Source organism: Phycomyces blakesleeanus (assembly GCF_001638985.1).
Source record: "Phycomyces blakesleeanus NRRL 1555(-) unplaced genomic scaffold PHYBLscaffold_29, whole genome shotgun sequence".
Classification (NCBI taxonomy): domain Eukaryota; kingdom Fungi; phylum Mucoromycota; class Mucoromycetes; order Mucorales; family Phycomycetaceae; genus Phycomyces; species Phycomyces blakesleeanus.
Window position 1 is genome coordinate 10,566 of NW_017265162.1, and position 24,676 is coordinate 35,241.

The following is a 24,676-nucleotide window of genomic DNA, read 5'->3' on the forward strand; positions in this document are numbered from 1 at the left end:
GTGATATTACCGGAACTACATTTATTTGTCAGATACAATATGTCTTTATATATTCCTTCACTCCTTCTCTGACTCCGTTTATTTTAAAACTCACCTCACTCAACACGATTAACATGTGTTTGCATTCGTCAGCTGACTTCCTTTGCTTGTAGATAGATGACGAGAGAAAGATGGAATAGACATTTGTGGTTCAATACCTTTGCCATCAAATTTTTATTCAATTCTGCCCGTACATAGAATCTCTTTATAAGTAACAAGTGCTAATCATACAATAGAGCTTGTCCAAAAAAACTAGTGGTTGCCTTACCAAAAAAAAACAGCAATAAATACCCTTCTTTCATTCATTTCTTTTTTTTTAAAGAAAAAGAAAAGTAGATGACTGAAAAAAAAGGACAGAGCAAAATAATTACTGCCTCTATATAAATCGTCAGCATTGATTTGGTGGAGATGATAATAAATAAGATGAGATAAACAATAATTTTATTATTTTTATTGTGGCCCATCTCTAAGGGTCCACGGGGGGAAACATAATGCGACGTCATCGGGAACTGGTTTCTCAGACAGGCGGGTGAGATTTCTGTCTAACAACTGGCAAATGTTGCTACCCAAGTTTGTTCTCACAATTTCATCAATGATGAAGTTGAGGTTGTTAAACTAAAAACATAGTTATGTATATTATGTTAAACATTATTCAAAAATAGAATTTTTTTTTGCCAAATTATTCATTTTATCACTTCTCCAAAAAGAACAGGTAACCTTTACAATGCGTTTGCAAGGTCTCCCAGGAAACTCGTCATCTGACTCGCCTTCAGATGACGCTGATTCCATCATCAGCTCAGAACAGTTTTTCTCCATCAAAACATCAATGGCTGTCTTGTTTGACACACACGCCATTACGCGGCGGTTGAAGTGCTGTAATTTATATATATATATATATTAATGTTAATTCTATGGTTTGATTCGGACTGATATGTAAAACAACACTTACTTCAGTTTCTCTTGCAGCCCGTCTTCCACGAGCGTTTGCAGCAGCTCGTGCTATAAGATCTTCCCTGTACTTAAGAATTATGCTCCGGAAGTTTGTGTGAACCATAGTACGGAATTCGCCTGTTTTTATGCCCTCCCTAGCAAGCTTTGGGATTGGATAACCGAGGAAATTGGCAACGATCTTCTTGCTGAGACTTCTATTAAAGAAGATACTAGTTTCTCACCTTGGGTTTGCCTCGTTTGCACTGACAAGGACAGGTTCAGTTGAAGTGAATTTTTCCTTCCGCATGTACCCTCGAATTAATTTCTATTTAACAAAAATGTTTAATGATTGAAATATTATATATAGTAATACTTACAAAGACCTTGGCTTTGTTTTCACGGCTGATCTCAGAGGTGATACCAGCAGGAATTCTGTCAGTGGAACCGGCGGCAACAAGAGAACCACCAAGAGGAACAGAGACAGATGTCTGGGATCCAGTGCCTTGTCCGAAACCAACAAGGATGGCTGTATGCGTTGTGGTAAGTTCATCATGTGCATTGGCTTGTACTCCTCCATTTTTGTCGTCTTAGCCAAAACATCTTTGTATTATTCGGATGGATGGGTGGGCAATTGGGCGTATTCCAGTCATGATCTATAATATTAAATAAAGCATGTTTTTCAGTTATTTAATTTTTAATTTTTAATTTACAATGTTTGATATCAAATTAATAATATACTTCGTACCTATAAAAAGGTATGTGAGTAAGTGAATGGGTGAAAGTGTGCGTATGTGCAAGAAGTATTATGATATTGCAAATAATGATTTTATATAAGTATACTGGATGGAGCTGTAAATATATCCAAAATAACCTCTTGTAACTCTGGAATGACAATCCGTCATTATATTATCCTTTTTTGTTTCAAATATATACACACACACTTCTTTTCTTTTCCTTTTTTGTTTCAAATATACACACACACACACACTTCTTTTCTTTTCCTTTTTTATCTTGTCCTTTTGCCCTTTTGTCCTTTTGTCCTTTTGTCTTTTTCATTATTCTTTTCTTTGTTTTCACTTTTGTTTCATTTTTTGTTGTATTCTCTCTTTTCTCTCTCTCTTTCGAAATTTTATTATATTCAGGCGTGTTTCTAATAAGACACATACTTTTTTTTTAGCGAAATAAAATATTTCTTTAAAAGAATAAAATAACTAATTCATTTCACTGCTATAGACAAGCACACACTCGCTCTGCCTCTCTTACACTTTTACATCCCTCAGTTTTTCTGGCAATACAATCTCTTTAAAATACTATAGAACTAAAAAATAATGACTGTTTCTATTGTCATAGACACTTGCCTTTTATTTATTTATTAATTATATTCTGTTTTAATATTTATCTAACTGAATATAATTTTTATTATAGATAAACATCCCTCACACGAACACACTAAAGATCAACAGCCTCCATTTCATGCTGCTGGCATTGTCATGGTAAAACCTATTTGTCTTTTATTCTCTTTATATGTATGGTAGTATTATCTACAGTGTATATTAATATAACAAAAAATTACTAGAGATTATATCAACTCTTGGAAAGTACTATCTAGGTCTACAAATAAATCGTTTTGCTTCGGGTATGTAAATTAAGTTCCTCTGATCCTTTTTATAGTCAAAGAAAAGCATACCAGCCGCCATGTTTAACATAACCGATGTCTTTTTGCTCGATACATTTTTATCCAATATTTTTAATGTAATTTAGCATATATTGATATGCAAATACCACCGCAAGCCTAATAACTACATGATATTAAATTTAGAATAGTATGTTACAGGTTGAGAGCAATAAAAAGGCTTTCTTGATTGGATACGATTGAACAGAAAGTAGTGGATAGGTACCTATACTCTAGTGCCAAAGATATCTGTACCTATAGTAAGAGAAACCTTATCAGATTCATGATTATTTAGGACCTTAAAATATTTTTATAAAGCTATAAGCTTTACACAAACACTTATAGCATATATGTGTAATTGCCATATGTGGAATGCAAATTAGTCATATCTGCGGCACCTTGCTTTGACACCACTCTAGTGATCGGCTCATCACGGACCAAGTGTCTAAGGTACTCTGCCCATAGTATACGGGTCACCTAAAACTAATGCGTATTGTTCGGCTAAATATATTAATATACTCATTTCTGCACATATGTATACTCGAGTGTATTAGGTTATGGGTCGGTCACAAAATTTGTGATTTTTTTATTTCTTATGCGTTATCAAAACACTGTTTTCTCTGTAAAACTACCAAAAGCTCTTAAGCAAATAGAAAATAAGCAAAAAAGGACTCCACCAAGTTCTAGTCTGACAAAATCCAAAAGATAAGGGCTATATGTGTTTATTAGGAGCCTGTTTATAGGCCAGTGGGAAAAGGATACTGGTTATGGAGAAATATCTAAAGCCCTTGACATCCCAAAGAACACTGTTGGAAATGTAGTAAAAGCTTTTAGAGATAAAGTTGCTTCCAAGCCCTCGATATGTCTAGGAAGAGAATCAAAGGTTACAAAGAGAACACATTTTTTATGGTGCACTCATTTGATAGTGAGCCATTCTTTTTTATTGCGGCTCAGCATCAGAGACTAGTCTATGTGGGAATCTCCATTTGCATGACTACATTTCGTAAGAACATGGAACTTTTTGGCTTTAGTTTTCACCCAGTAGCTCGCAAGCCAGGGTTGAGCGAAAAGCAGAAGGGAAACAGGTTGAAATGATGCCTTGACAAAGTGAATTAGACCGTTGATGAGTGGAAATCGGCTGTCTGTTCAGAAGAGTTCATCTTCACGGTAGTTGGCAATGATAGAGGAGTCAGGGTCATTAGGAAGCTGTCCGACAAGCTTGACAAGAGACACACTGTCCAAACATACAAATTTGATAAGAGTTCCGTCATGGTTCGGAGCTGTTTTTGGGATAGGGTTCTTGGCCATTTAGTGAAATTAAAAGAAAACATCGATTAAGAGAAGTACATCAATTGTTTGGCGCAGTACTTTTTTTCCTGGTACTAGAAACCGCTCATAAATTATATGAAGCAGTTTTTGTTTCAAGTTGATGGCGCCCCATGCCACACGGGCGCTTATCCCGCATGATATAAGAAAGACATGTGTCTCATAGATAGCTTTGATTTTTAGTCTGCCCAGAGTCTGGATCTAAATCCTATATAGCGTATTTGGTTTCTTCTGGCGAAGTAGCTTTGCAAAAATAGAGCAGAAGTAACGAACGTAGAAGAATTTAAAGAAGTAATCCACAAGACATAGTTGAAGATACCATTTCAAGTTCTGGAAACTTTTATAGCCAGTATACCAGATAAACTTAAACAAATAATTCCAGATCGTGGGGGCACAGCTCATTATTAGAGCTTCATGTCCGTTCTTGTAAATACATATATATTGAACTATGCTCTCTATACGTTTTGCTTTATTTAGAGTATTTTTTATTATCAAAATTATTGAAAAGAAAGTATTGTCCATAATATGCTTGAGAAATCATCTTGAAAATTAGAAAAATCAACCAATGACCTATTACACTTGTGTACATAAACTTGATCTACTCCACCTTTATTGACATCCATATCTTTCAATACATACTATATTATTCAAAAACTTTATTTTTCAGATAATTCAACAATAGTAAAAACTATTTATATTTAAAAATAATAAAATACAAGTAATACAAGTAATACAAATAATACATATAATACAAATAATACAAATAATACAAATAATACAAGTTTCTGTTTTTGCTTTCTGCTTTTCGGTATTTGGCGCTTAGTGTGTGGTACGTGTTGTTTGCTTTTTGTTTGCAGTTTCTGGTTTTCAGCATTTGCTTTTGAGTTTTGATTTATAACCTAAGGCTCTACTTATTTGTTAGTGGGGTTAGTTGTTAGTAGGGTTAGTTCCTGTTGCTTGTTAGTAACTGTTGCTTGTTAGTATCTGTTGCTTGTTGCTTCCTGTTGCTTCTGCCGGAGCCACTTATTTATATTCCTTATAGGAACCGCCGCTTTGAGGGTCTTCCCTCTATCGGAAGAGGAACCTCGCTACTGCATTTGCTGTAGACATCACGCTTGACTGGATAGCAGTTGTGATGTCTACAGCAAATGTTGCCGCCCTTGTCAACTGGTTTTCCTCCATGTCTGCCGTAGGAGATACCTCTTGGGTGACAAATTCAGTTGGAGGAGACGGAAGACATGGAGGAGGAGACGGAAGACATGGAGGAGGAGACGGAAGAAAAGGAGGAGGAGGAGACGGAAGAAAAGGAGGAGGAGGAGACGGAAGAAAAGGAGGAGGAGGAGACGGAAGAGAAGGAGGAGGAGAAAGTGACGAGAAAGAAGGAGGAGGAGACAAGAAAGAACGAGGGGAAAGAGTCGAAAAAGGATGAGGAGAAAGAGATGAGAAGGAAGGTGACGAGAGAGGCAAGAAAGAAGGGGAAGAGAAAGAAGGGGACGAGAAAAAGGAAGGAGTGAGAGAAGAAGGCGAGCGAGAAGAGAGAGAAGGGGATGAGAGAGGCGAGGAAGAAGGAAGAGAAAGAGATGTAGGAGGAGGAAACCAGATGTAACGAGGAGGAGACGAGAAATATGGGGGAGGAGGATATGAGAGAGATGGAGGAGGAGACGAAAGAGAAGTAGGAGGAGGAAACCAGATGTATCGAGGAGGAGGAGACGAGACAACTGGAGGAGGAGACGAGACAACTGGAGGAGGAGACGAGACAACTGGAGGAGGAGACGAGACAACTGGAGGAGGAGACGAGACAACTGGAGGAGGAGGAAGAGACAAGAAAGCTGAAGGAGGAGGAGACGAGAGAGATGGAGGAGGAGGAGACAAGAGAGATGGAAGAGGAGGAGACGGGAGAGAAGGAGTGGGAGGAGACGGGAGAGAAGTAGGAGGAGGAAACCAGATGTACCGAGGAGGAGGAGACGAGACAACTGGTGGAGGAAGAGATGAGAGAGAAGGTGGGGGAGGCGACGGGAGAGAAGGAGGATCAGTAGGGCCAGAATGGCCAGAAACCGAGGGAGAGATGGTGTTGGCTGAGACAACAGCAGTACCCTCGGAATTCTCCTTAGGCATACTGTTGTAGGCCTTCTTTTTCCCAATCTCCTCTCTTTTGTCAATTATTGACAGTATCATTTGTTTACTTCTCCATTGAAGTAGTTGCAAATGGAGGCTCGTCGAGAGTTTCCGCCCAACTTTGCTTCTCTTTGGCAGTGTTGCGTCTAGGGCTTCGATTTTTCTTTTGGTTCTTTCCGAACAGGACAAATCGTAGCCAAAATCGTCAGGACAAGGCCGCTTCTTTCCTGTGATCGCAGCTAAAGAAAATAATATAGATATTATTATTGATGCAAAAATTAAATACTACAAATAATAATAGTATTAATAATAAAAATATTCCTACCTTTTACAGAAACATAGTCTGATATTACAATCGGGGTCCGCCCAAAAGCCTTGCCTCCCCGTTTGGTGATGGGGGAAGGAGCAAAACATTTATTAGGACCCCCTCGTCTACGAATAGATGGACGCTCTTTATCCAGCTCAGTTTCATCTTCCACAGATGACAGCTTTCTTTTCGTACCTCTTGTCTCGCAAGATACTAAATAAAAGCAGCAATGATAATTATGTAAAGTTATGATTAGAATTATTGGATCTACAAAAAGTTTTGTAAATTCAGTAATTACCCAAATGATCAGAGGATTCTTTGTCAGCTGCTTTAGAAGGACTACTGCCTTGATCAGCCGCATCCGACGTTTTGGGATGAGCAGAATGACCAGACGAACAAACAGGCACCTCTGAGACAACCCCACAATCAGAATCACTAACAAGTGATCCGGAACAAACCTCAGGTCTTGAACAACTAGCAGCCTGTCCAAAAAGAGCATATTGCCCACCAACAATTCTTTTGTAAGAAGAGCAAGACTGGTCAGAACCAGAAGAAAGAGTCTCAAAAAAGCCCACATTGTCAGAAGCATTGCTTGAATCTCTAGGAAATGAAAAGGCACGTTTACAGGCGGTGCCAACTCTGTCATCACCAAAATCAGCGACTCTTTTTGAAGGAACAATGGAAGAAGCGCCTAAAAGAGTACTCAAAGGAGAACCAGAAGAGGCACCAGAAGAGGTATCAGAAAAGGTACCAGAAAAGGTACCAGAAGATGTACCAGACGAGGCACCAGAAGAGGTACCAGACGAGGCACCAGAAGAGATACCAGAAAGAGTACCACAAAGAGTACCAGAAGAGATACCAGACGAGGTACCAGACGAGGTACCAGACGAGGTACCAGACGAGGCACCAGAAGAGGTACCACAAAGAGTACCAGAAGAGATACCAGAAGAGGTACCAGAAGAGATACCAGAAGAGATACCAGAAGAGGTACCAGAAGAGGTACCAGAAGAGGTACCAGAAGAGGTACCAGAAGGAGCACCGGAAGGAGTACCTACCACTAAGAGAATGTTTTCTTCACTCTCACAAGGAGTGCGGGAGCCTGAAGAAACATTATTTGTGGTAGTTTGGAAGGCAAATGCCTCAAAGTCACTCGCCAAAGGCGTGCGAAGATGAGGAAAACGGGAAAGGAGATAAGACCCATATGGGCGAGAGGAGGGTGAAGAAGAGTTGGTTGAGCTGTAGCTGTTGCTGTTGCTGGAGGCAGTAGATTGTGGCATTGTGGAATTACAAGCGATAAGAGGGTATAAAGAGAAAAAAAGGAAGAGCGAGTAAATGGTCTTTATATATACTTTTTTCATTCATTTTTTTTTTGCATTGGAATGTCTTGTTGGAAAAAAATATGGCATATAATTACTTGTAAAAATTCAAAATTTTACATAAAAGCTACGAAGTATGTATGTATATCTTTTGGTTTATTTGCTGATATTGTAATAAGACATACATAGTATTAGGGCTGCTACTACCTTTATTATTATTATTATTTTACAATAGATTCAAATACTTATTTTCTCTTATGAAAACAACAACAACAACAATATAAGCCAAGATCTAGACTGGCTAAAACGAGTATGTGCAAATTACCGAGTCAAATTAACAGTGCTTCCTAACATATTTTGTTGCATACTTATATGTGTAAAATAAAAAGAGCCGGTGAGTTTTATACCGTTATTTTTTTCTTTTCTATTCATAAAACAATTAAAATAGTTTTACCACAAATAAGACATTAATACAATATATAATAGTATCTCAGGCAATAGTTGGTGGACAAAGTAGATTTAATTCTTAATAGCACAATGATTTAGATACTCATCAACGAATTTAAATGAGAGAATGTACAAAGCTTAAAGGCTATTCTACTATATGAGATATAGATTATATACTCTATAGATTTGTACAAATATCAGAGCATCATGAAAGAAAGAAAAAAGAGAGAGGAAGAATTTGATAAATTAAATAATACTGATCAGCAAAATCATACCATCGGATAAAATGCTTGTAACTTTTAATGACTATCCCTCTATATATATATATATATGCGTAGGAATATATTTTCATTTAAAGAAACAACAACAGATGATTAGTTGACAGTCAATAATATTAATAATATTATTTAATTAATATAATACTGAAATGTTATGCATGTATTCAAACGTTCGGCTGGTTCAAAGATATCATATCTTTCCAAATGTGCCTTGTATCAATTATGTAAACAAAATGATTAAGCCGTGGCCTTGGCAAACATAGGACTTTTACAACTGATAGCCATCAATTGAAAGGGCATACAAATTGTAACAACAAACCATCACAGTGCTTATCTCTTTCAATTTTTCTTTTTTACTCATAATTTTATTATTTAAATAAAGAAGTATGGTTTATCTCAGCATCTTATTATTATATTTATTACCTTTATTACCTATTAGAATATTTTTATAAGCTTAGAAAGATAAAAGAAATAAAGTCCATCCCAACACATCACTTGAATTCTCTTTTCATCATTCTTGAAAGAACAATCTTCCGGTTATCAATGCTTGAGCTAAATAGCTGCTAGGGAATATCAATATTCATTCTCTTTTCTTGTCAAGTCATATCTCTAAAGCTGTAGAGACTTCTTTACTATTCAGAACAGGTATTAAATGGGTAAATCATTTCTTTAGAATCATATGTATATATAGCTACTTAATTGGATTAATAAATTAAGCATACTTAAGCAGACACAGTACTGGATCTACCCACCAACTGTGCGCAAGTCGACATTTATTAAGTTAAGTTTGAAGCCATGCTTGTGAAGTTGTATACTTTCCAGTCAATTTCTGAAATAATTCCATAAAAGACCCAATTATATTTCCTGTTCAAGATTTTTATTAAAATTAAATTGGATCCAAGCTATAAGCAACTAGACAAGATGGATTTGATACACATTAGATATCTATGAATCAATTAAAACTTCATTTTCTTATTTCCGTTTTCTTATACCATTGCATTGGTATTCTGTTCTGTTTATAAATTCAACATAAGGTGGATACTCTATCTATAAGTATAATCACACACTTGGTAACTATACAAAAAGAGTCAAACACCTTACGTCAAAAATAGTAGCCTAAACAGAAAAATATTATCCGGTTTTCTGAAAGGGAGTGTACTTACATACAAGAGAGAACTATATAATCATGTATATAAACAAGCACTAATTGGAGCATCTGCACAAAACCCAAAGCATATACAAAGTGAAGAAAAAGAAAAAAGGCAATGACTTTGGCAGACACTCTTGAAATGGACGGCTGTGTAATATATGTCATGATATTTTATATTGCCCTTTAAGAGAAAAGAAAAATACATAGGATACTTTTTATGTGTTCCATTAAATAGCATACTTGAAGTCTTTGTTTCAGATTTATTAATTAAAATTATGATAGTAAATTGGTGTAAAGAAGTAAAAAAGAAAAAAAAAAATGGGAAAATTTAAATTAATAAGGGCATTTTTTCTTTTTTTTTTTGGGTTAAATACCTGTCTCCAAGGTGTATATGTGTAGTGTATACATCCCAGTCTTTCTTCACATATAGACGCACAAACCAGCTTGTCCACCGATATCTTGGCTGTACCATTATAAAATATAGAGTATAAGGTGGTTTGCTTTTTATGTCTTTTTTGTAGACTGTGTAGAGGCTCATTGGTAAATTAGAGCCTACGACTTCCTACAAACAAAAATCTTTTTGTAGACTGATATTATCAATTTGTGGTGCAAACAACCTATGTGTATTTTTTTGTAAGGAGGCTGGGCCGCAAAATTTTTATTGAGCTTAACAATTCTAAGAGGAAGAGGAAGTCACAATCTTGTTTTTGGGTTTACACTGTAAGAAATGGCAGGTATTAAACTACCGACCTGGCAAAAATCGTTAAAAATTGCCACCTGGCAACATTATTCTGAGCCAATAGAACTTAAGTATAAAGTCATTAGATTCACTTATTTAAGCAAATCAGATGTGTAGAATAATGAAGTTCTGGGATTTATTAAACCAATAAAATACAAGTATTTTCATAATTTAGACTTTTTTGGTGTGATATTTCAGCGCTCCAATTGGTCAAAAGTATATATATTGCATAATGGACAAAATGATTTTTATTTATAGATTTTTTTTTACAGTGATATAGTTTTCAACAAAGGGTTTAGCAAAATATGTGTTTTACATATTATTGTGAGAACATTTGTTACAGCTTTTAGAAGCCGTATATCATTTAAGCTCTAAAATCTTCCAAATATAGTCTTTCGGCCTATTCGTGTTGTTCGATCTATCACTCCATAAGCCCTGTAAGTTTTTATATAACACGGAAATATTTAATTTGAATTCGTTTCAAATTTCAGTAACGAGATGTTGGGATATGTTGAATTGAACAGCCGATTTATAAAAGAGGTCTAACTGGCCAAGCTCGGTCGAGATCTTTTAGGCGTGCAATTTACGATGATGTCTCTTCGTAGAAATGTAAGCTATACTAAATTTCGCCAATGAGGTGTGATATCTCGATTGCGATGTGCTAATTGCACCAAACAGAAAGAGATGGCAGCCGAACTTACCTGTGGCAAGTATAACGAAATCGAACCATCATGCATAGAAAAGTCTCCATTATGATCAGGAATTAATTTCGAATGACCGCTACATAGCTCTTTGCCAAGATCTATTCAGTGATCCAGTATCTTTTATCCCATGCCTTCACACATACTGTCTTCAATGTACTAAGAATCTTTCTCGGTAAGAAAGACAATAAAGAAGAAAAAGAGAAGACGTGTGAAAATAATTGAGCTAGCTATTTGACAAAACCAAGAATATATTTAGAGCTAATTCTGAGACAAATTGTCCAATATGCCGAGAGAAAGTACAAGGCGTTAGAAAGAATTTCATGGCATCAAGTTTTTTACGAATATATCTTGAAGTTAACTTAGACATAAAGAAGATGAAAAATGAGGAATCAGGAATCTCTTCGGAGTCACCCAACGCACGTTCTACAGCAGCCATAATGGTAAGACATTTATACTTTTGTAAACATACTATCTTTTATTGATAAACGTCTTATCTTATTTGATTCATTTTAGGCAAGAACCTTCCAAGCAGTAGAATATGATCAATTTAGATGGGACAGGAAGAACTTCGCAGTGACCGACTACAAGTAATATTACCAATCTTCTATGCACTATTACTAACCAATCGATTTTGTAGACCATGTCGTTCTTGCATCCCAAATAATCCAACGGGCTACATGTGCCCAGTACCTCTTGAAGCAGGGTACGCAACTTCAGAGCTAAATCCAATCGGTCATTTGTTCTGTACATTCTGTCAGACATATATGCCTGCCCGGGGTACATTTGGAATGCCTGCACTAGATCAAGCGTGTATGAATCAAACTGTTAAATGGAACATATTACCTTGCAATTTATACCTATAGAAACTATTTATATAGGTAGTTTTTGTGGCGTAGTAGCTTGTGATAGCTACTGGGGTTGCTTTAATCATAGCCATGAAGCAAAGCTGTTTCTTCTTAAAGGTATAGTTTGATACATTAGCAGTCTCCCCTAGTATAAAACATGCTTTGAATGTTTATTTTTATTAATCATTTATATTAGATATAGGAGATCTTGATGACTTTGAACAGATCTTTCTGACCAAAGATTCGAGTCTATCTTCTCCAGAAGAAGGATATCTCAATTTTGTCGAGATAAAATACTTAAAAGCGTACCTGAAAGATAATAAAATATCGTGGAAGGAGGCATGGAAATCTTGTACTGACATGTTTGATAGCCAAGATTATATATGCTGTACGTAGAGTCACTAAAACATCCTTTGATAATATCTAACATTACATATTACTATAGCTGCCGCAAGCTCACTTACTCTCCCAGCCCAAGACATATGTCGCCAGATCGAGAATGCTGGAAGAGAGCACTTCACATCCATAAACGTCATAGCACCACGAGGAAATACTATTAAACGACCACAAAAACCTCATGAACCAACCACAAAGAACATCAATAGTACACCCACATCACGTACTACATCTAATACATCAATTGGGGATCGACAAGGACGATCTCTAGTTGAGCCTGGTATTCCTCGTAACCAAGTTTCCTCCAGATTAAATGGATTTACGGATGAAAATCACCCATCTGGACACCTAATGGCATGTTACTCCTGTGCTAATGATATAACAAATGGCCAATTGTTTGGTTATTGGAAAAACATTCCTGTGGAATCTCTTCCAGGTAATAGGCTGATTAAATCACATTACTAGGATACTGACTAATTTATCATTTTAGCACACATAGGTCTTCGCGATGTATGCGAATGGGGCGAAGAATGCACTGTACAGTGGGCTGAAGATGGTGGTAATTGTATAGATACGAATATTTTCTCTGCCAACAGCTGTACTTATATAATTGTTTTTTTAGAACATGCCAAACAATACAGCCATGTCGACCATATATAATTACGCTTTCACTCTCAATACCCCCATTGAATCTTTTGTTATAAATATCATGTTTATTGATATTCTTAGTTTTGGTATCGCAGCAATGAATTTAATGCAAAGCACAAATATTTTGCCAACATTTTTTTACTGCGGATTCTAATAAATAAATACAGAATCTTTAAAGTTCATCTCTCTCATGGTGCACGGGCTCTTGTTTCTGTTCTGGGAGAAGTTTTGAAGGTGTAAAAGGCTTGGCAACATTATCCCACTTTGAGAAGTTTATGGCTACCATGCGAGCTTGAAGCTCTTTCAGATAGGGTAGGTGTTTTTGGTAAAAATCAACGATTATCGAGTTGAAGTAGGTGTGCATGGGCGCGTTATTGAAATTACATCCATCAGGAGCAGAAATCAACTCTTCCAATAATCTAGGCTCATAAAGCTAAAACAAAAAACAAGAGTCAGGTCCTTGTTAAGGTGTTATATCCAATATTTTACTAAATTGTTTGTATATTACCTTTTCGTTTGCACTTTATACATTTTAACAGCATATAATATGTTAGTATGTGTATAATCGAAAATATCCACATGCGTTTTTTATTTACCTGACATAGTCTGTTGAAGAAGTATCGGGATAAGCTAAATAATATCCCCAAAGTTAGGTTCGTCTGTGTGTGTGTGTGGGTGTGTTTTTTTTTTACAAACTCAGACGCACCTTTAAGGCTGATTCCCCCTGTTTTCTTGCACATATAATGAAGACGATCTTTAATATCTTGAGGTTCCTGGCCAGGGACATAGGATGATTTCCAGAATACCTAACAAGACCAACACATTATCTAGTTTATAACGGTAGGTCTTTGTCATGTAAATGTATCATTACCTCAGAGAAGTAGCTAGAGGTGTAGCCTTGTGGTTCGATGAGCTCCTCCGAATGTGTAAATATCAGCATGCCTTTTACGCCGACGTCTACACCATCTCCCTCCCACTGAGCCATCTCTGGGTCATAATTCACCAGCTCACCCAAGGTTGGCCATATGCGTTTAGCATCCTTTTGAGCATAAATAAAGGGGCACTATAATGTTTTTTTTAGTTATTACATACAAACTTATAAAACAATATTGAATATTTACCTCTCCTTCTTTGAAGAGATCTGTTCCCTCTGTTCTTTCTGTGTGAACCTTGCACACTTCGTCAATAGCACTTTCAATATCTTTAATAGATACTTGTTTCTCAGGAGAAGCATTCGAGGAAATATGGGTAACAATAATTTGTTTTGGGCGTGTCTGAATAAATTCAAAAAGCTGATCCGTAAAATCCCGGAAAGGCTCTCTGTTATGTAGATCTGTTTCTTGATCAATAGCAGAGCACAAGAATGTCTTTCCATTGGCTCTAATTCAGATACTTGTTAAATTTATAATTTGTTGGAATAAAGTATCTTTTACCCTTTGCATAATGATATTTCTAACAGGCGAACACCTAGATATTCTTTATATGTTTAGCTTATTGTGTTTATTAGTTAGGTTTATGTACTTGCCATCATCAAGCATCTCCGTAACAGTGCGATCCTGAGTAATAGATGGATTGTTTGATGAAGAGGTTGATTGATCTGTTGTCTGGTGGTTAAATCCAGTTGGGCTATCCAACCGATTAACGTGTGCGCCAATATAGAAGAAATAGTTTGCCGGAATATCTCTCTCTTCCGGGAACCCATTACAAGGCAATGGGTCTTCTTTTACAAGTCCATCGGTTCTATATATAAAAAGTAAGATTAAGATTCTTTTGTTTCCCGTCATGAATCGATGTAATCGGTGTTAATCCAGAAACTTACGCGTCTGTTGAAGAGGCAAGTACTTTGCATTGGAATGCAAAAGCAGCTAAGAAGACGGCATTCCAGATTTTCATGATGACAACGAATGATTTTAAGCTTCAACACCCGAGATTGACAATAAATTGCTGTAATTTGAATACAAGCAAACTAGCACTGTTTAAAAATAATTTTAAGTTGAAGCCAATTAGCTCTTATTTCTTTTTTTGAAAAAGCAGGGTTCGTTTAAAAACCTGTAAATAATTCAGAAGCAAGCTTGATATATTAGTCACTATCTAATTTACGGACCAGGCTTGATAAATTATCTACACATTACCGTATTTTTTCATAAAGAAAATAAAAATAGAGACTTTGTGTCTAAAAGGCCATAGTAATCTTTAATGTTTATATTAACGGCAACATTATACTGTTTTTTTCGCTAATAGCCCCCAGACTGCTAATATGTTATGCATCATTAATGAAAGTAAAGTAATGAAACTATATCACTAACTATTTTATTGTACATAAAAATAAACTTTGTCTGGACTCAATACGCACTGTGAAAATAAAAATTTAATGGATTATTTAATGCATACTTACTCCAAGTATTATATAGGCTAATTTTATTGTATTTACAAAGAATATATTCCGGTTTTAAGCTTTAGGTATTGAAGCATATATTCATAATCCTGTCAACAATCAAATATAAGAATATGCAATTTATTTAGTCACTATGATAAAACTGAGAGGGCTGGCTTTCACCTAAAACAAGACAAAACAAAAATACAACGTTTTAATACCCAATAATAACACAAGTAAATTCTCAAGCTACATACCAAAGATATCAGGCGCATCCTCTTCAGCATAGCTATAACTTCCCCGTGAAGACATTTGGTGAACAGGGGTATGTTCAAATAGATGAGCGAATTGTTGATTATCTGGATTATCGTGCGAAGAAAGACGTATAGGAGATTGATATCTAGAAGTCTGATCCATCGTCTGTTTTCTTGAGTCTTCGGTAAAGTTTTTCTCTGTGAATAAATCTCCCCATATATCGTCCTTTTGTGTAGATTCGTGTTGATTTATAGACCGGTCAGCCAAATAGTGCCCCTCCTTGTTTAGACCCCTCGACACAGTATCTAAAGATCGGTTTCGTGTTGGAGAATCCATATAATGTGAAATGCTCTTTCGTTTCGGGCCTATTTCTTGACTAGAAGCCTCACGACTATGCTCCATGCTAGACTGATTTGAGAACTGTTGAGCTGCATGTACATAAGTTGGCGAATCGTTTTCCAGGATAGATGCATCAGGGGGATTAGTAGTTCGGTGCTCAAAAGAACGGCGACGACGCTTGTGCCATTCACGATAAGGGCTTTGTAGTTTTTGAGTTGGGGTAGTTTTCTGAATCTTTTGGTTAGATGAACCCCCAACATCTAACTGATCGGTAGGTTGTCGGTTTCTTTTGTGTGTAAAAGAATGATGGCTGGTTCGGTGCCATTCACGATAAGGGCTTGGACTTTGATCTTTATGAATAGGCGTCCTTTGTCTTTGAAAGTTTTCAATTACATCCGTAGCAATTGCAGCATGAATAGGTGAAAGATTTGAAGAAAAAGGAGAAATATCATCCTGACTTTTTTGATAATGACCTGGTGTATTTTTATGATAGACCCAATCCGATGAAGTTGTAGCAGGTCTAACTTGCTGTTTATCAGGTGTTTTATATACTGTATCATGTTCTGGGTATAATTCCGGTGTTATTTCTCGGTTATAAATGTTTGCATTGTTTTCAGTTATAAATGAGGTACTACTTGGTGGGTTGTTTTTGTCCGTAAGAGTATCATATCCCTTTGTACTGTTGAGAGAAGTATTTTTTGAAGATTGCTCTTTTAGTTTCTGTTCTCTGGTTTCGTTTGATATGATATCTAATACATTCCGCTTGACAAGATCAACGGCCTCAGATTCATTGGGTACTTATATCGATAGTAATATTTAGTCACTCTAAAATTCCTACCCAAAAATCCGCTTATTACCTGATGTGATCTCTGGCAGAACAAATCCTATATTATCTTCTTTTTCTTCAGGTAATTGTTCCCTAAGGCGCGAGTAAAGACTTGCCCACTGTTCTTTGTACTGGTTTGCTCTAAAGTTATACGATAGATGTTTAGTTACCTTTTTTGTGTATAAATAATTATATATAAATGTAAATTTCATATTATTACCTAGTAACTATAACAGGATTATTGGAAACAGCGTCTGAAATATCCTCGTTCTTTGCACGGAGTGTATCAAGTATGTTCTTTAATCTGTCACGAATATTTTGCGCATTCATTTGCTGGGGTAGTGCTGTTGATCCCGTGCTTGGATAATTCGGGTTTTCTTCTGAAGTATCAGAGTTATCTCGATCACCTGCCATTAGAAGAAGACGGTCGATAAAAGAAAGAAATGGGCAGATGGTTTTTGTTTTTGTTGATGTTTATTTTGTTTACTTTGAGAGTTTAGATTATTTGCGATGAATTTGGCTGACTTCTCCCATTGTTCATGATATGTCTTCATTTTATTGACTTGAGCTGTCAATTTAGAAGCATAATTACCGAGCAGATCCTGTATTTGGATCAATTATGTAATTTAAGTGTCACATTCTCTTATATATATTTTATGAACTATTGAAGGCTTACTTGAAGTGAGTTTGTGGCAGAATCCAAGGACTGTACATAAGGGATATGGTTAATATTCATGGGGATTCCGTCTATCTCATCTAAAAGGAAAAAGATTGGGATGGTTTAGAGAAATACAATTAACTATAGATACTTTGGATACGATCATGTTCCATACTTAACAGGGGAGAATTAGGGAGGATTTCACGATCAATAGTACGCTGCAAGACATGTGTGGAAAATGCCAACATAATAGTATTCATATGCTCCCCACGACAATCCTCGAAATAGCTTCGTCTGAGAACTACTGGGCCCAAAAGACAGTTGTCGCGTTTGAGCTGTTCCAGCCATCGATAAGCTGCTGCTCGGTATTCGCGAGAATGGCGTTTATAGTCTGTAATTGGCCAGCAGTCTCTAAAGGTTTTTTTGGTCTGGATGGGATCAAGCTTAGAGAAAAGGAAATGACTGGTGATTTCGAAAGCTTTGTTGTTATCTGCATTCCGAGTGAACATGTCATTGCCGAACCGAATGTTAGAGAAAATTCCTGTCGCATACACCTCAGGATCAAATCCAAGAATTTTAAGATTAGCTAAAAAGCTATCGGCCACTGAGCTCATGATGTGAATTTAAGACAAGATCGATTAATTCGATCTAGACAATAAACTTAAAGACACTGCTCATTTTATTGAATTTTCTCTAATCGCGCAATTTATTTAAGATTATGCGGTCAAATGTCGTCACAAGATATAAAGTCATGGCTTTGTCAATTTTGTTGAGTTAAAGTAATACGAGATCTATTAATTATATATACGAAAGAAGTTTGTATAAGTATATATTTGTACAAGAGATAAAAGTAAATATTGGCAAATAAAGGCATATGTCGAATGACTTGGGTTTATTATAGACATTTATGCTTTCAAAAGATAAATATTTCCTGCGTCGTCATTGGAGGCGAGCACGTTAGAGAAAGGATGGCCAGCTAGTCCAATTGCCTCGGTATCAGCAATTTTGAGATTTCCTACCAAAATCCCTGTTGATGCATTGAAGCAATACAATTCATAATCTTCACCTAGACCATACACAAGTTCTCCTTGGGGTGATATCGCAGCAGCAACAAAATCAGAACCAGACTTTATGTTATGAGAAAATCTCTTGCTAATCGTCCCATCTCCACATAGTATAGAGAGTGTATTGCTCTTGTTGCAAATCAGAACTTGGTCTGTAACGTTTGGTAATAAGACTAAGGATTGTACTGCTAAGAGTGGGTGGTTTGTTGATCCGCATTCAATGGTGTGAAGACAGGTTTCTGTATCAATATTCCAAACCTATCTCTCTTTTTATTAGTCACCTACACCAAGTTATGTTTATCTTAAAAACACAGAGGTAGTTCACATATCTCTTTCTTTTTTGTTTTTTTTTACCTTGACAGTACCATCACTGCTTCCGCTGAATATATGCAAATTGTCGGTTGAATATAGTACTGAATTTACAAAAGAAGTGTGCCCCTTGAACTCTTTTAATGCCTTCCCTGACCGGGTGCCATGGATCTTTATGGTTTGATCATAACTTCCACTTAATATTTGGCTCCCATCCTTATTGAAGCAGACTGAGGTAACACCTTGGCTGTGAGCAGGAGAAAATCGGCGTTGACAATAGCCTGATTGTACTTTCCATATCTAATAGAATATTAATGGATGATACAATATAGAAAGATGTACATTTATATATAATCTTACTGCAATCTTTCCATCTGTAGATCCAGATGCCAATAATTCAGTATCTTTACTAAAGTTGAGGCAAATTACAGATTCATCCATAGCCATAAGAGAATTCTATAAAGTATATATATATATATTAAAATGATTATTTCACAAAACAAAATCATGCTTCCAATAAGGTCTTACTTCTGCTTGATATTTAAGATCTTTGCGCAATTTTCCGTTTAGATAATTCCAAATCTCAATAAATCCATCAACAGATCCAGTAACAAGATATTGACCATTAGGAGAAAATGCAGTGCATTCAGCATATGTCCCGGTGCCTGGAAACTATATATCGAAGAATAAGAAACAATTCATTAAAACAAACGGAGTGGATTATTATTATATCACACACCTTAATCTTGCTGTATTGCTTTGAGGCAAATGCATCTTCCTGTTCTGTTTGGATAGTTGCCGAATCTTTAAAAGCGTCAAATTCTGTTCCAGGCGGCAGAAGTCCCTGGTGTTGCTGCCATTTTGCACATTGATCTAACAACGACAACAGGCGAGAAGGCTGAACCACAGTAACCTCATCGGTTAATGCTATTGGAAAAATAAGATTAAGACCTTCTTGACTAACATACAAAATATGCTCTATATATAGACAATACCCTGTGCAATTATTTGTCGTCTCTTCTCTTTAGTCATTCCATGCGGATACGCGTCTTTGGTATCAAAGATAGTGCGTGACATGACGTGTTCCAAGTGAAGATAACGTTCGGGATGTTGGTTCTTCAATATTTCCATTGGTTCGGTTTGTCTTAAAAGTGTTCTTGCAGCACTAATCTCGCGCATCTCGACCAGCTCAAGGACTACCTAAAGTCAAGTACAAGCAATTTGCGTTAAAACAAACTTCGGGTGGTTTATATATGTTTTTATGCAATATGTTTTTGTATTAAAAAAAAAGGTTACCTGCTCGTAGAGATCTAATAGTTTTCTGGGTGCGATCTTTAATTTCGCTACTTGCTTCAGTACAGTATCCCAGCGACCTTGAACAATGTCTTGTACAAATGCATCCTTGCTGTCCATTGTGTTTAGTGTAATTGATGTCTCTTCCTCGAGTGTAGAAAGTGCATGATCAAACTTGTTCTCTTTTAAGAACTGAAGAATGAGTCGAATGACGCTGTTATTCTTATGAGTGAGGTTAATGTACAAATATTTCCTTTATTAATCTTGCTTACTCTTCTGATTCGATTTCAATGGACATTATTAGCGTCTTTTGAAATCGATGCTTTCAAAGTTTAGAAAAAAAAATTACAAAAAAATGGAATAACCAAAAGTCGGGATAAATGTCAGGCCCGCGTCACAGAAGACCTTCTCTTTCGCCATGAAAACCATTATCCAAACCAACGAGGACATTCCTGTTCACATTCCATGCGTTGTCGATGCTGAATCAGCTAAAGCTGAAGAGCTTTTGGCCAGCCTTATTAAGCCCAGGAAAATTACACGACGTACCAATACGGCAGTAGATCTCGGTTTGACAGTTGAAACACCCATCAAAAGCAAAGGTCAGAAGAAAGAAGTGGATGTTGCCACTGAATTGTCACAGAATCAACAAGACCTCGTGCGATCCCAAAGTAATCTACAGCCGAACAGGCCAAGCCGAACAGAAAGCGCACTTGGTGGAGTAGAATGTAGTGACGATGATGAAGATTCTATGATGATTGATCAAGACAATACACAAAAGGATTCGAATGGCAAAGAAATTTATAGCTTTGGTTTAAAGAATAAGTCGACAAAATCTATGATGAAGAGAGCTGGTGCTGATATAGGACAAGGTACATTGTCCGGCTCGTTAGCTAAGAGAGCACAATCCAATTCTACAAAAGCAAACGCTGAAAACCACGATAATCGCGTACGTATTCGGAAACAAATGGAATCTCTCAAAGACGATGCGAACAGCGATGAAGACATAGATGATGCAGAAGAGGAAGAAGATAAGGACAATATGGATATAGAAGAGGAAGATGATGAAGATGATGAAGATTCGGGTGGAAGACTTCGAAGCAAACAGGACAATTCTGAAGCAGGCTATGATCGCTATTTCCAGGATCTTCAAACTTCAGCAAAAACATCTAACAACACTTTATCCAAACTTGCTGTTCTTAATCCGAAAGAATTCAACGACATTCTGGCTTCAGCACCAAAAAAGCATGATATTGAGATCAAAAGACTATTGAATGCCCACCGTTCTTATTTCTCACAGTGGGTCTTTGAGCTTCACTCTGGCTTCAACCTCATCTTCTACGGTTATGGGTCCAAGCGACGTCTATTAAACGACTTTGCCCAGTCTTCTCTATCAAATGGACCACTCATTGTAATCAATGGCTTTTTCCCTTCAATTAATATCAAAGATATTTTGCTCAAAATCACTTCCGGTGCCCTAAATATCACTTGCTCGACAGGGCAAGTTCTGGAACATGCAGCTGTTATATGCGATTACTTTTCAGATGATGAGAGAGAGTTTGATCATCTCTACTTGGTAATTCACAACCTGGATGGTGCGAACCTGCGCAATGAACGTGCACAGACAGTCTTGTCTATGCTTGCAAATTCGCCAAACATTCACTTGATTGCTTCTGTTGACCATATCAATGCTGGCTTGCTGTGGGATAATGTCAAGGCAAGTCGCTTCAACTGGATTTGGCACGATGGAACTACGTATGATGATTACCTGGTTGAAACAAGTTTTGAGAACTCGTTGCTAATGCGTTCGGGAGAAATGGGTGGTGTAAGGGGTGTCCAATATGTTTTGACTTCACTCACCAGCAATGGTCGTGGAGTGTTCCGAGTTCTGGCCGAACACCAGCTAGTAGAAATGGAGATGTCTTCTTCTGATGGTTCTGACAACTCAGCATTGGGGTTACCTTACAACAAATACTATCAACTGTGTCGAGAAGGTTTCTATGTGTCAAGTGATGCAAGCTTACGTTCACAATTGACCGAATTTAAGGATCACAAAATTATTCACACAAAAAGATTACCAGATGGTACAGAAGTATTTTATATACCTCTTGATAAGGCGACTCTTACCAGTATTGTAGAGAACATGGCATAGATAATTCCATTGAATGTATATAGAAAGATAAAAAGAAGATACGTCCTATAAATGTCTACTTGATAACCATATAAATAATTTATTCGAGACCTTGTTATGCTCGTTTTCCCCTATAATATATAAACCAAAATGCCATAAAATAATAAAGAAACTAAGAAGAAAGAATACACATATAAAAAGAATATTGCCGAATAAACCCAAAGACAAGTCCATGTAGAATTAAATTGCCTGCTGTTGTGCCCATCCATGTTCAGCAACCATATACTCTGCTTCTTGCTCATATGCCATTAAAGTATCTTCTACAATCTTTACCGCGGCCACCAGGGCCATGGCATCCCCTTGTTGTTGAATGAAATTGACACGGATAACCCATCGCTTATGGTAAGCAGAATGATGCGGAGAACCGAGCTCGAGCTTAAAGCGTAATAATATTGGCTTTACAGCTATATAATTAAATAAGAGTAAATATATATGTATATATGTATATATGTATATATGTATATATGTATATGTGTGTATGTGTGTAGGTAATTGATGTACCAATTAAAACCTACCATTAGGAAGATGCATCTCTCCCTTTCGCCTTGTTCGACCTTCACTACCTTGGCGTTCCATAAGTGTTCCGTTCATGCACTAGTATAACATGGATTTAGTGATTAATTTCATTTTAATCTATCTTTTTTTTTGCTAAATTGTTCATACCTCTTTTAATACATGAGCGATTTTTCCAATAGCCTCCCGCTCATCTCTAGCTGGACATTCCAGAGAACAGACCTAGAAGCAAGAGCATATCAGAAATACGATTTTTTTCTTCTTCTTTTTTTTCTTGTGGCAAAAAAATGTACATATATGTACAAACAATGTATAATTAAGATTAAGCATATTAACCTTTGGTTGTTTAAAATGAAAAAGGCCAGGCAACCATGACGACAAGCGAGGGCTTCCCATAGTTACCGCTGCTACCGCTGCGGCTGCGGCTGCGGCTGCGGCTGCAGATGATACCTGAGATCCGGGTCGCATTGAAGGTGTACGTGTAGGATAACACGGTGATGCAGGTGAGGTAGAACTCATACGAGGAGATGATGGTTGGACAGCAAATTGGCCGTACGCAGTAACTGATGAGGAAGGATTTGTGATTTGCTGGTAGCAATATGATGAACTATTTCCATGGCTATCACAAAAGCGTATTTCAGGGGTGTTTGGGTGACGCCAAGCAGAAGAGCTTGATTCGATAGCTTCCCGAGATATCATATAGTGGTGCGCTAATGGGTCATAGCTTCCAACTACACTACTATTGCCGCTATTGCCGCTACTATTGCTATTACCGCTACTATTGCCACTGCTGTTTCTACTGCTGTCACTTTTAGGAGGTAGTGAATAGCGATGTTGAGATTTTGCGGAATGGAATGAAGAAGGATTGGCTGTGGGGTCAACTTTGTTGGTTGTGCGTTGCCACAGATTTGTAAAATTCTTAAAGCGAGAAGCTGTCTCTGGCTGTTTATGCCTTACATCTGGGGAACAAACATGATGGTTTTTGTAATGGTACTGATGCTGAGGCTGAGGTTGAGGTTGGAGTTGAAGTTGAGGCTGCTGCTGTTGCTGTTGCTGTTGCTGTTGCTGTTGATGTAAAGGGTACTCAGGATAGGAAATATGAGGTTGCGGCGAGTAGCTTGTGACCTGGGGATAATAAGGAGCAGAAGGGGGTATTGTGTTTTGCATTGGTTGGTGGGTAGTCTGGTAATAAGGTCCATAGCTAACTTGGGTATATTGGAAACTATTATCTGTAGAAAGACGCGGTGAGAGCATATGCCCTACGTTCATATGTTGCTGCATTGGCTGCTGCATGGATTGTTGCATGGATTGTTGCATGGGCTGTTGCATGGGCTGTTGCATAGGTTGTTGCATGGATTGTTGCATAGGCTGATGCATAGGCTGATGTACAAAGTATTGAGGCTGTAGATGTATCGAGTGCTCTATAGGTGGAGTATTTGAAAACACATTTGGCTGAGGATGAACTGGATATACAGGTATAGGACGACTAGATGTTTGACGACGATGTGCTGGTGAATGCCTTTACCAATCAAGTTTTATAAAAAAAAATTAAGTCAATTTCCATCTTTGTTTTCTATGAAGGAGAGCAAATGATGATAATAATAATATAGTTATGACATTATGTACACATACCATTGTCTTTGGGGCTGAACAGGCGTGTATGGCCAAACACGAGTTGGTTTTGGTCCGCTTCCTTGTATAGGCTCCATACGAGGATTGTTGTATTTAAACTCGGGGCGAGAGCCATTTGACTTTGGGGGAACTGGAGGAGGCATATCAGTGTCTCCATCTTCGTCAACAACCTCTTCTTTCTCCGATGAAGCAGACAAATAACTTCCTATAGGACTCTTCTGACATGATGAGCTGCCAACATGTTTTTGCTGAGTAGGGTGTCTTTGGATATCAGGTAGCATCGATTCAACTGTTGATGTCTTTTCGAGTTCTG

The 24,676-nt window shown here is 37.1% G+C and overlaps 6 protein-coding genes across 6 annotated transcripts; 2 read left to right on the top strand and 4 right to left on the bottom strand.

The window, feature by feature from the left end:
- Window positions 1-489: 489 nt before the first annotated feature.
- On the bottom strand, window positions 490-3,949 carry PHYBLDRAFT_151317 (hypothetical protein; the record flags this gene model as incomplete). The annotated part of the gene is made up of 6 exons (XM_018432666.1): window positions 490-654; window positions 763-912; window positions 989-1,184; window positions 1,212-1,294; window positions 1,347-1,555; window positions 3,808-3,949. The coding sequence occupies 6 exons, from the start codon at window positions 3,947-3,949 to the stop codon at window positions 490-492; spliced, it is 945 nt and encodes a 314-aa protein (XP_018285457.1).
- Window positions 3,950-10,907: 6,958 nt separating this feature from the next.
- On the top strand, window positions 10,908-12,924 carry PHYBLDRAFT_69285 (hypothetical protein; the record flags this gene model as incomplete). The annotated part of the gene is made up of 10 exons (XM_018442073.1): window positions 10,908-10,928; window positions 11,059-11,195; window positions 11,280-11,463; window positions 11,537-11,610; window positions 11,661-11,833; window positions 11,902-11,985; window positions 12,065-12,256; window positions 12,314-12,700; window positions 12,755-12,823; window positions 12,887-12,924. 10 exons carry the CDS (start codon window positions 10,908-10,910, stop codon window positions 12,922-12,924), a joined length of 1,359 nt encoding a protein of 452 aa, XP_018285458.1.
- A 33-nt stretch (window positions 12,925-12,957) lies between these two features.
- PHYBLDRAFT_183491 (hypothetical protein) lies at window positions 12,958-14,952 on the bottom strand. The gene is made up of 9 exons (XM_018438776.1): window positions 14,732-14,952; window positions 14,438-14,652; window positions 14,346-14,379; window positions 14,034-14,292; window positions 13,784-13,975; window positions 13,619-13,718; window positions 13,509-13,542; window positions 13,421-13,433; window positions 12,958-13,345 (listed from the first exon to the last, which is right to left on the bottom strand). Exons 1-9 carry the CDS (start codon window positions 14,803-14,805, stop codon window positions 13,085-13,087), a joined length of 1,182 nt encoding a protein of 393 aa, XP_018285459.1. The 5' UTR covers window positions 14,806-14,952; the 3' UTR covers window positions 12,958-13,084.
- A 479-nt stretch (window positions 14,953-15,431) lies between these two features.
- Window positions 15,432-17,978, bottom strand: PHYBLDRAFT_174110 (hypothetical protein; the record flags this gene model as incomplete). The annotated part of the gene is made up of 7 exons (XM_018437190.1): window positions 15,432-15,469; window positions 15,544-16,677; window positions 16,738-16,847; window positions 16,927-17,113; window positions 17,194-17,308; window positions 17,383-17,462; window positions 17,516-17,978. The coding sequence occupies 7 exons, from the start codon at window positions 17,976-17,978 to the stop codon at window positions 15,432-15,434; spliced, it is 2,127 nt and encodes a 708-aa protein (XP_018285460.1).
- A 260-nt stretch (window positions 17,979-18,238) lies between these two features.
- Window positions 18,239-20,328, bottom strand: PHYBLDRAFT_178302 (hypothetical protein; the record flags this gene model as incomplete). The annotated part of the gene is made up of 8 exons (XM_018437972.1): window positions 18,239-18,686; window positions 18,783-19,037; window positions 19,098-19,193; window positions 19,266-19,409; window positions 19,477-19,664; window positions 19,733-19,937; window positions 20,034-20,244; window positions 20,303-20,328. 8 exons carry the CDS (start codon window positions 20,326-20,328, stop codon window positions 18,270-18,272), a joined length of 1,542 nt encoding a protein of 513 aa, XP_018285461.1. The 3' UTR covers window positions 18,239-18,269.
- A 741-nt stretch (window positions 20,329-21,069) lies between these two features.
- PHYBLDRAFT_118265 (hypothetical protein) lies at window positions 21,070-22,179 on the top strand (the record flags this gene model as incomplete). Its single annotated transcript, XM_018428624.1, has 1 exon — window positions 21,070-22,179. One exon carries the CDS (start codon window positions 21,070-21,072, stop codon window positions 22,177-22,179), a length of 1,110 nt encoding a protein of 369 aa, XP_018285462.1.
- Window positions 22,180-24,676: the final 2,497 nt, after the last annotated feature.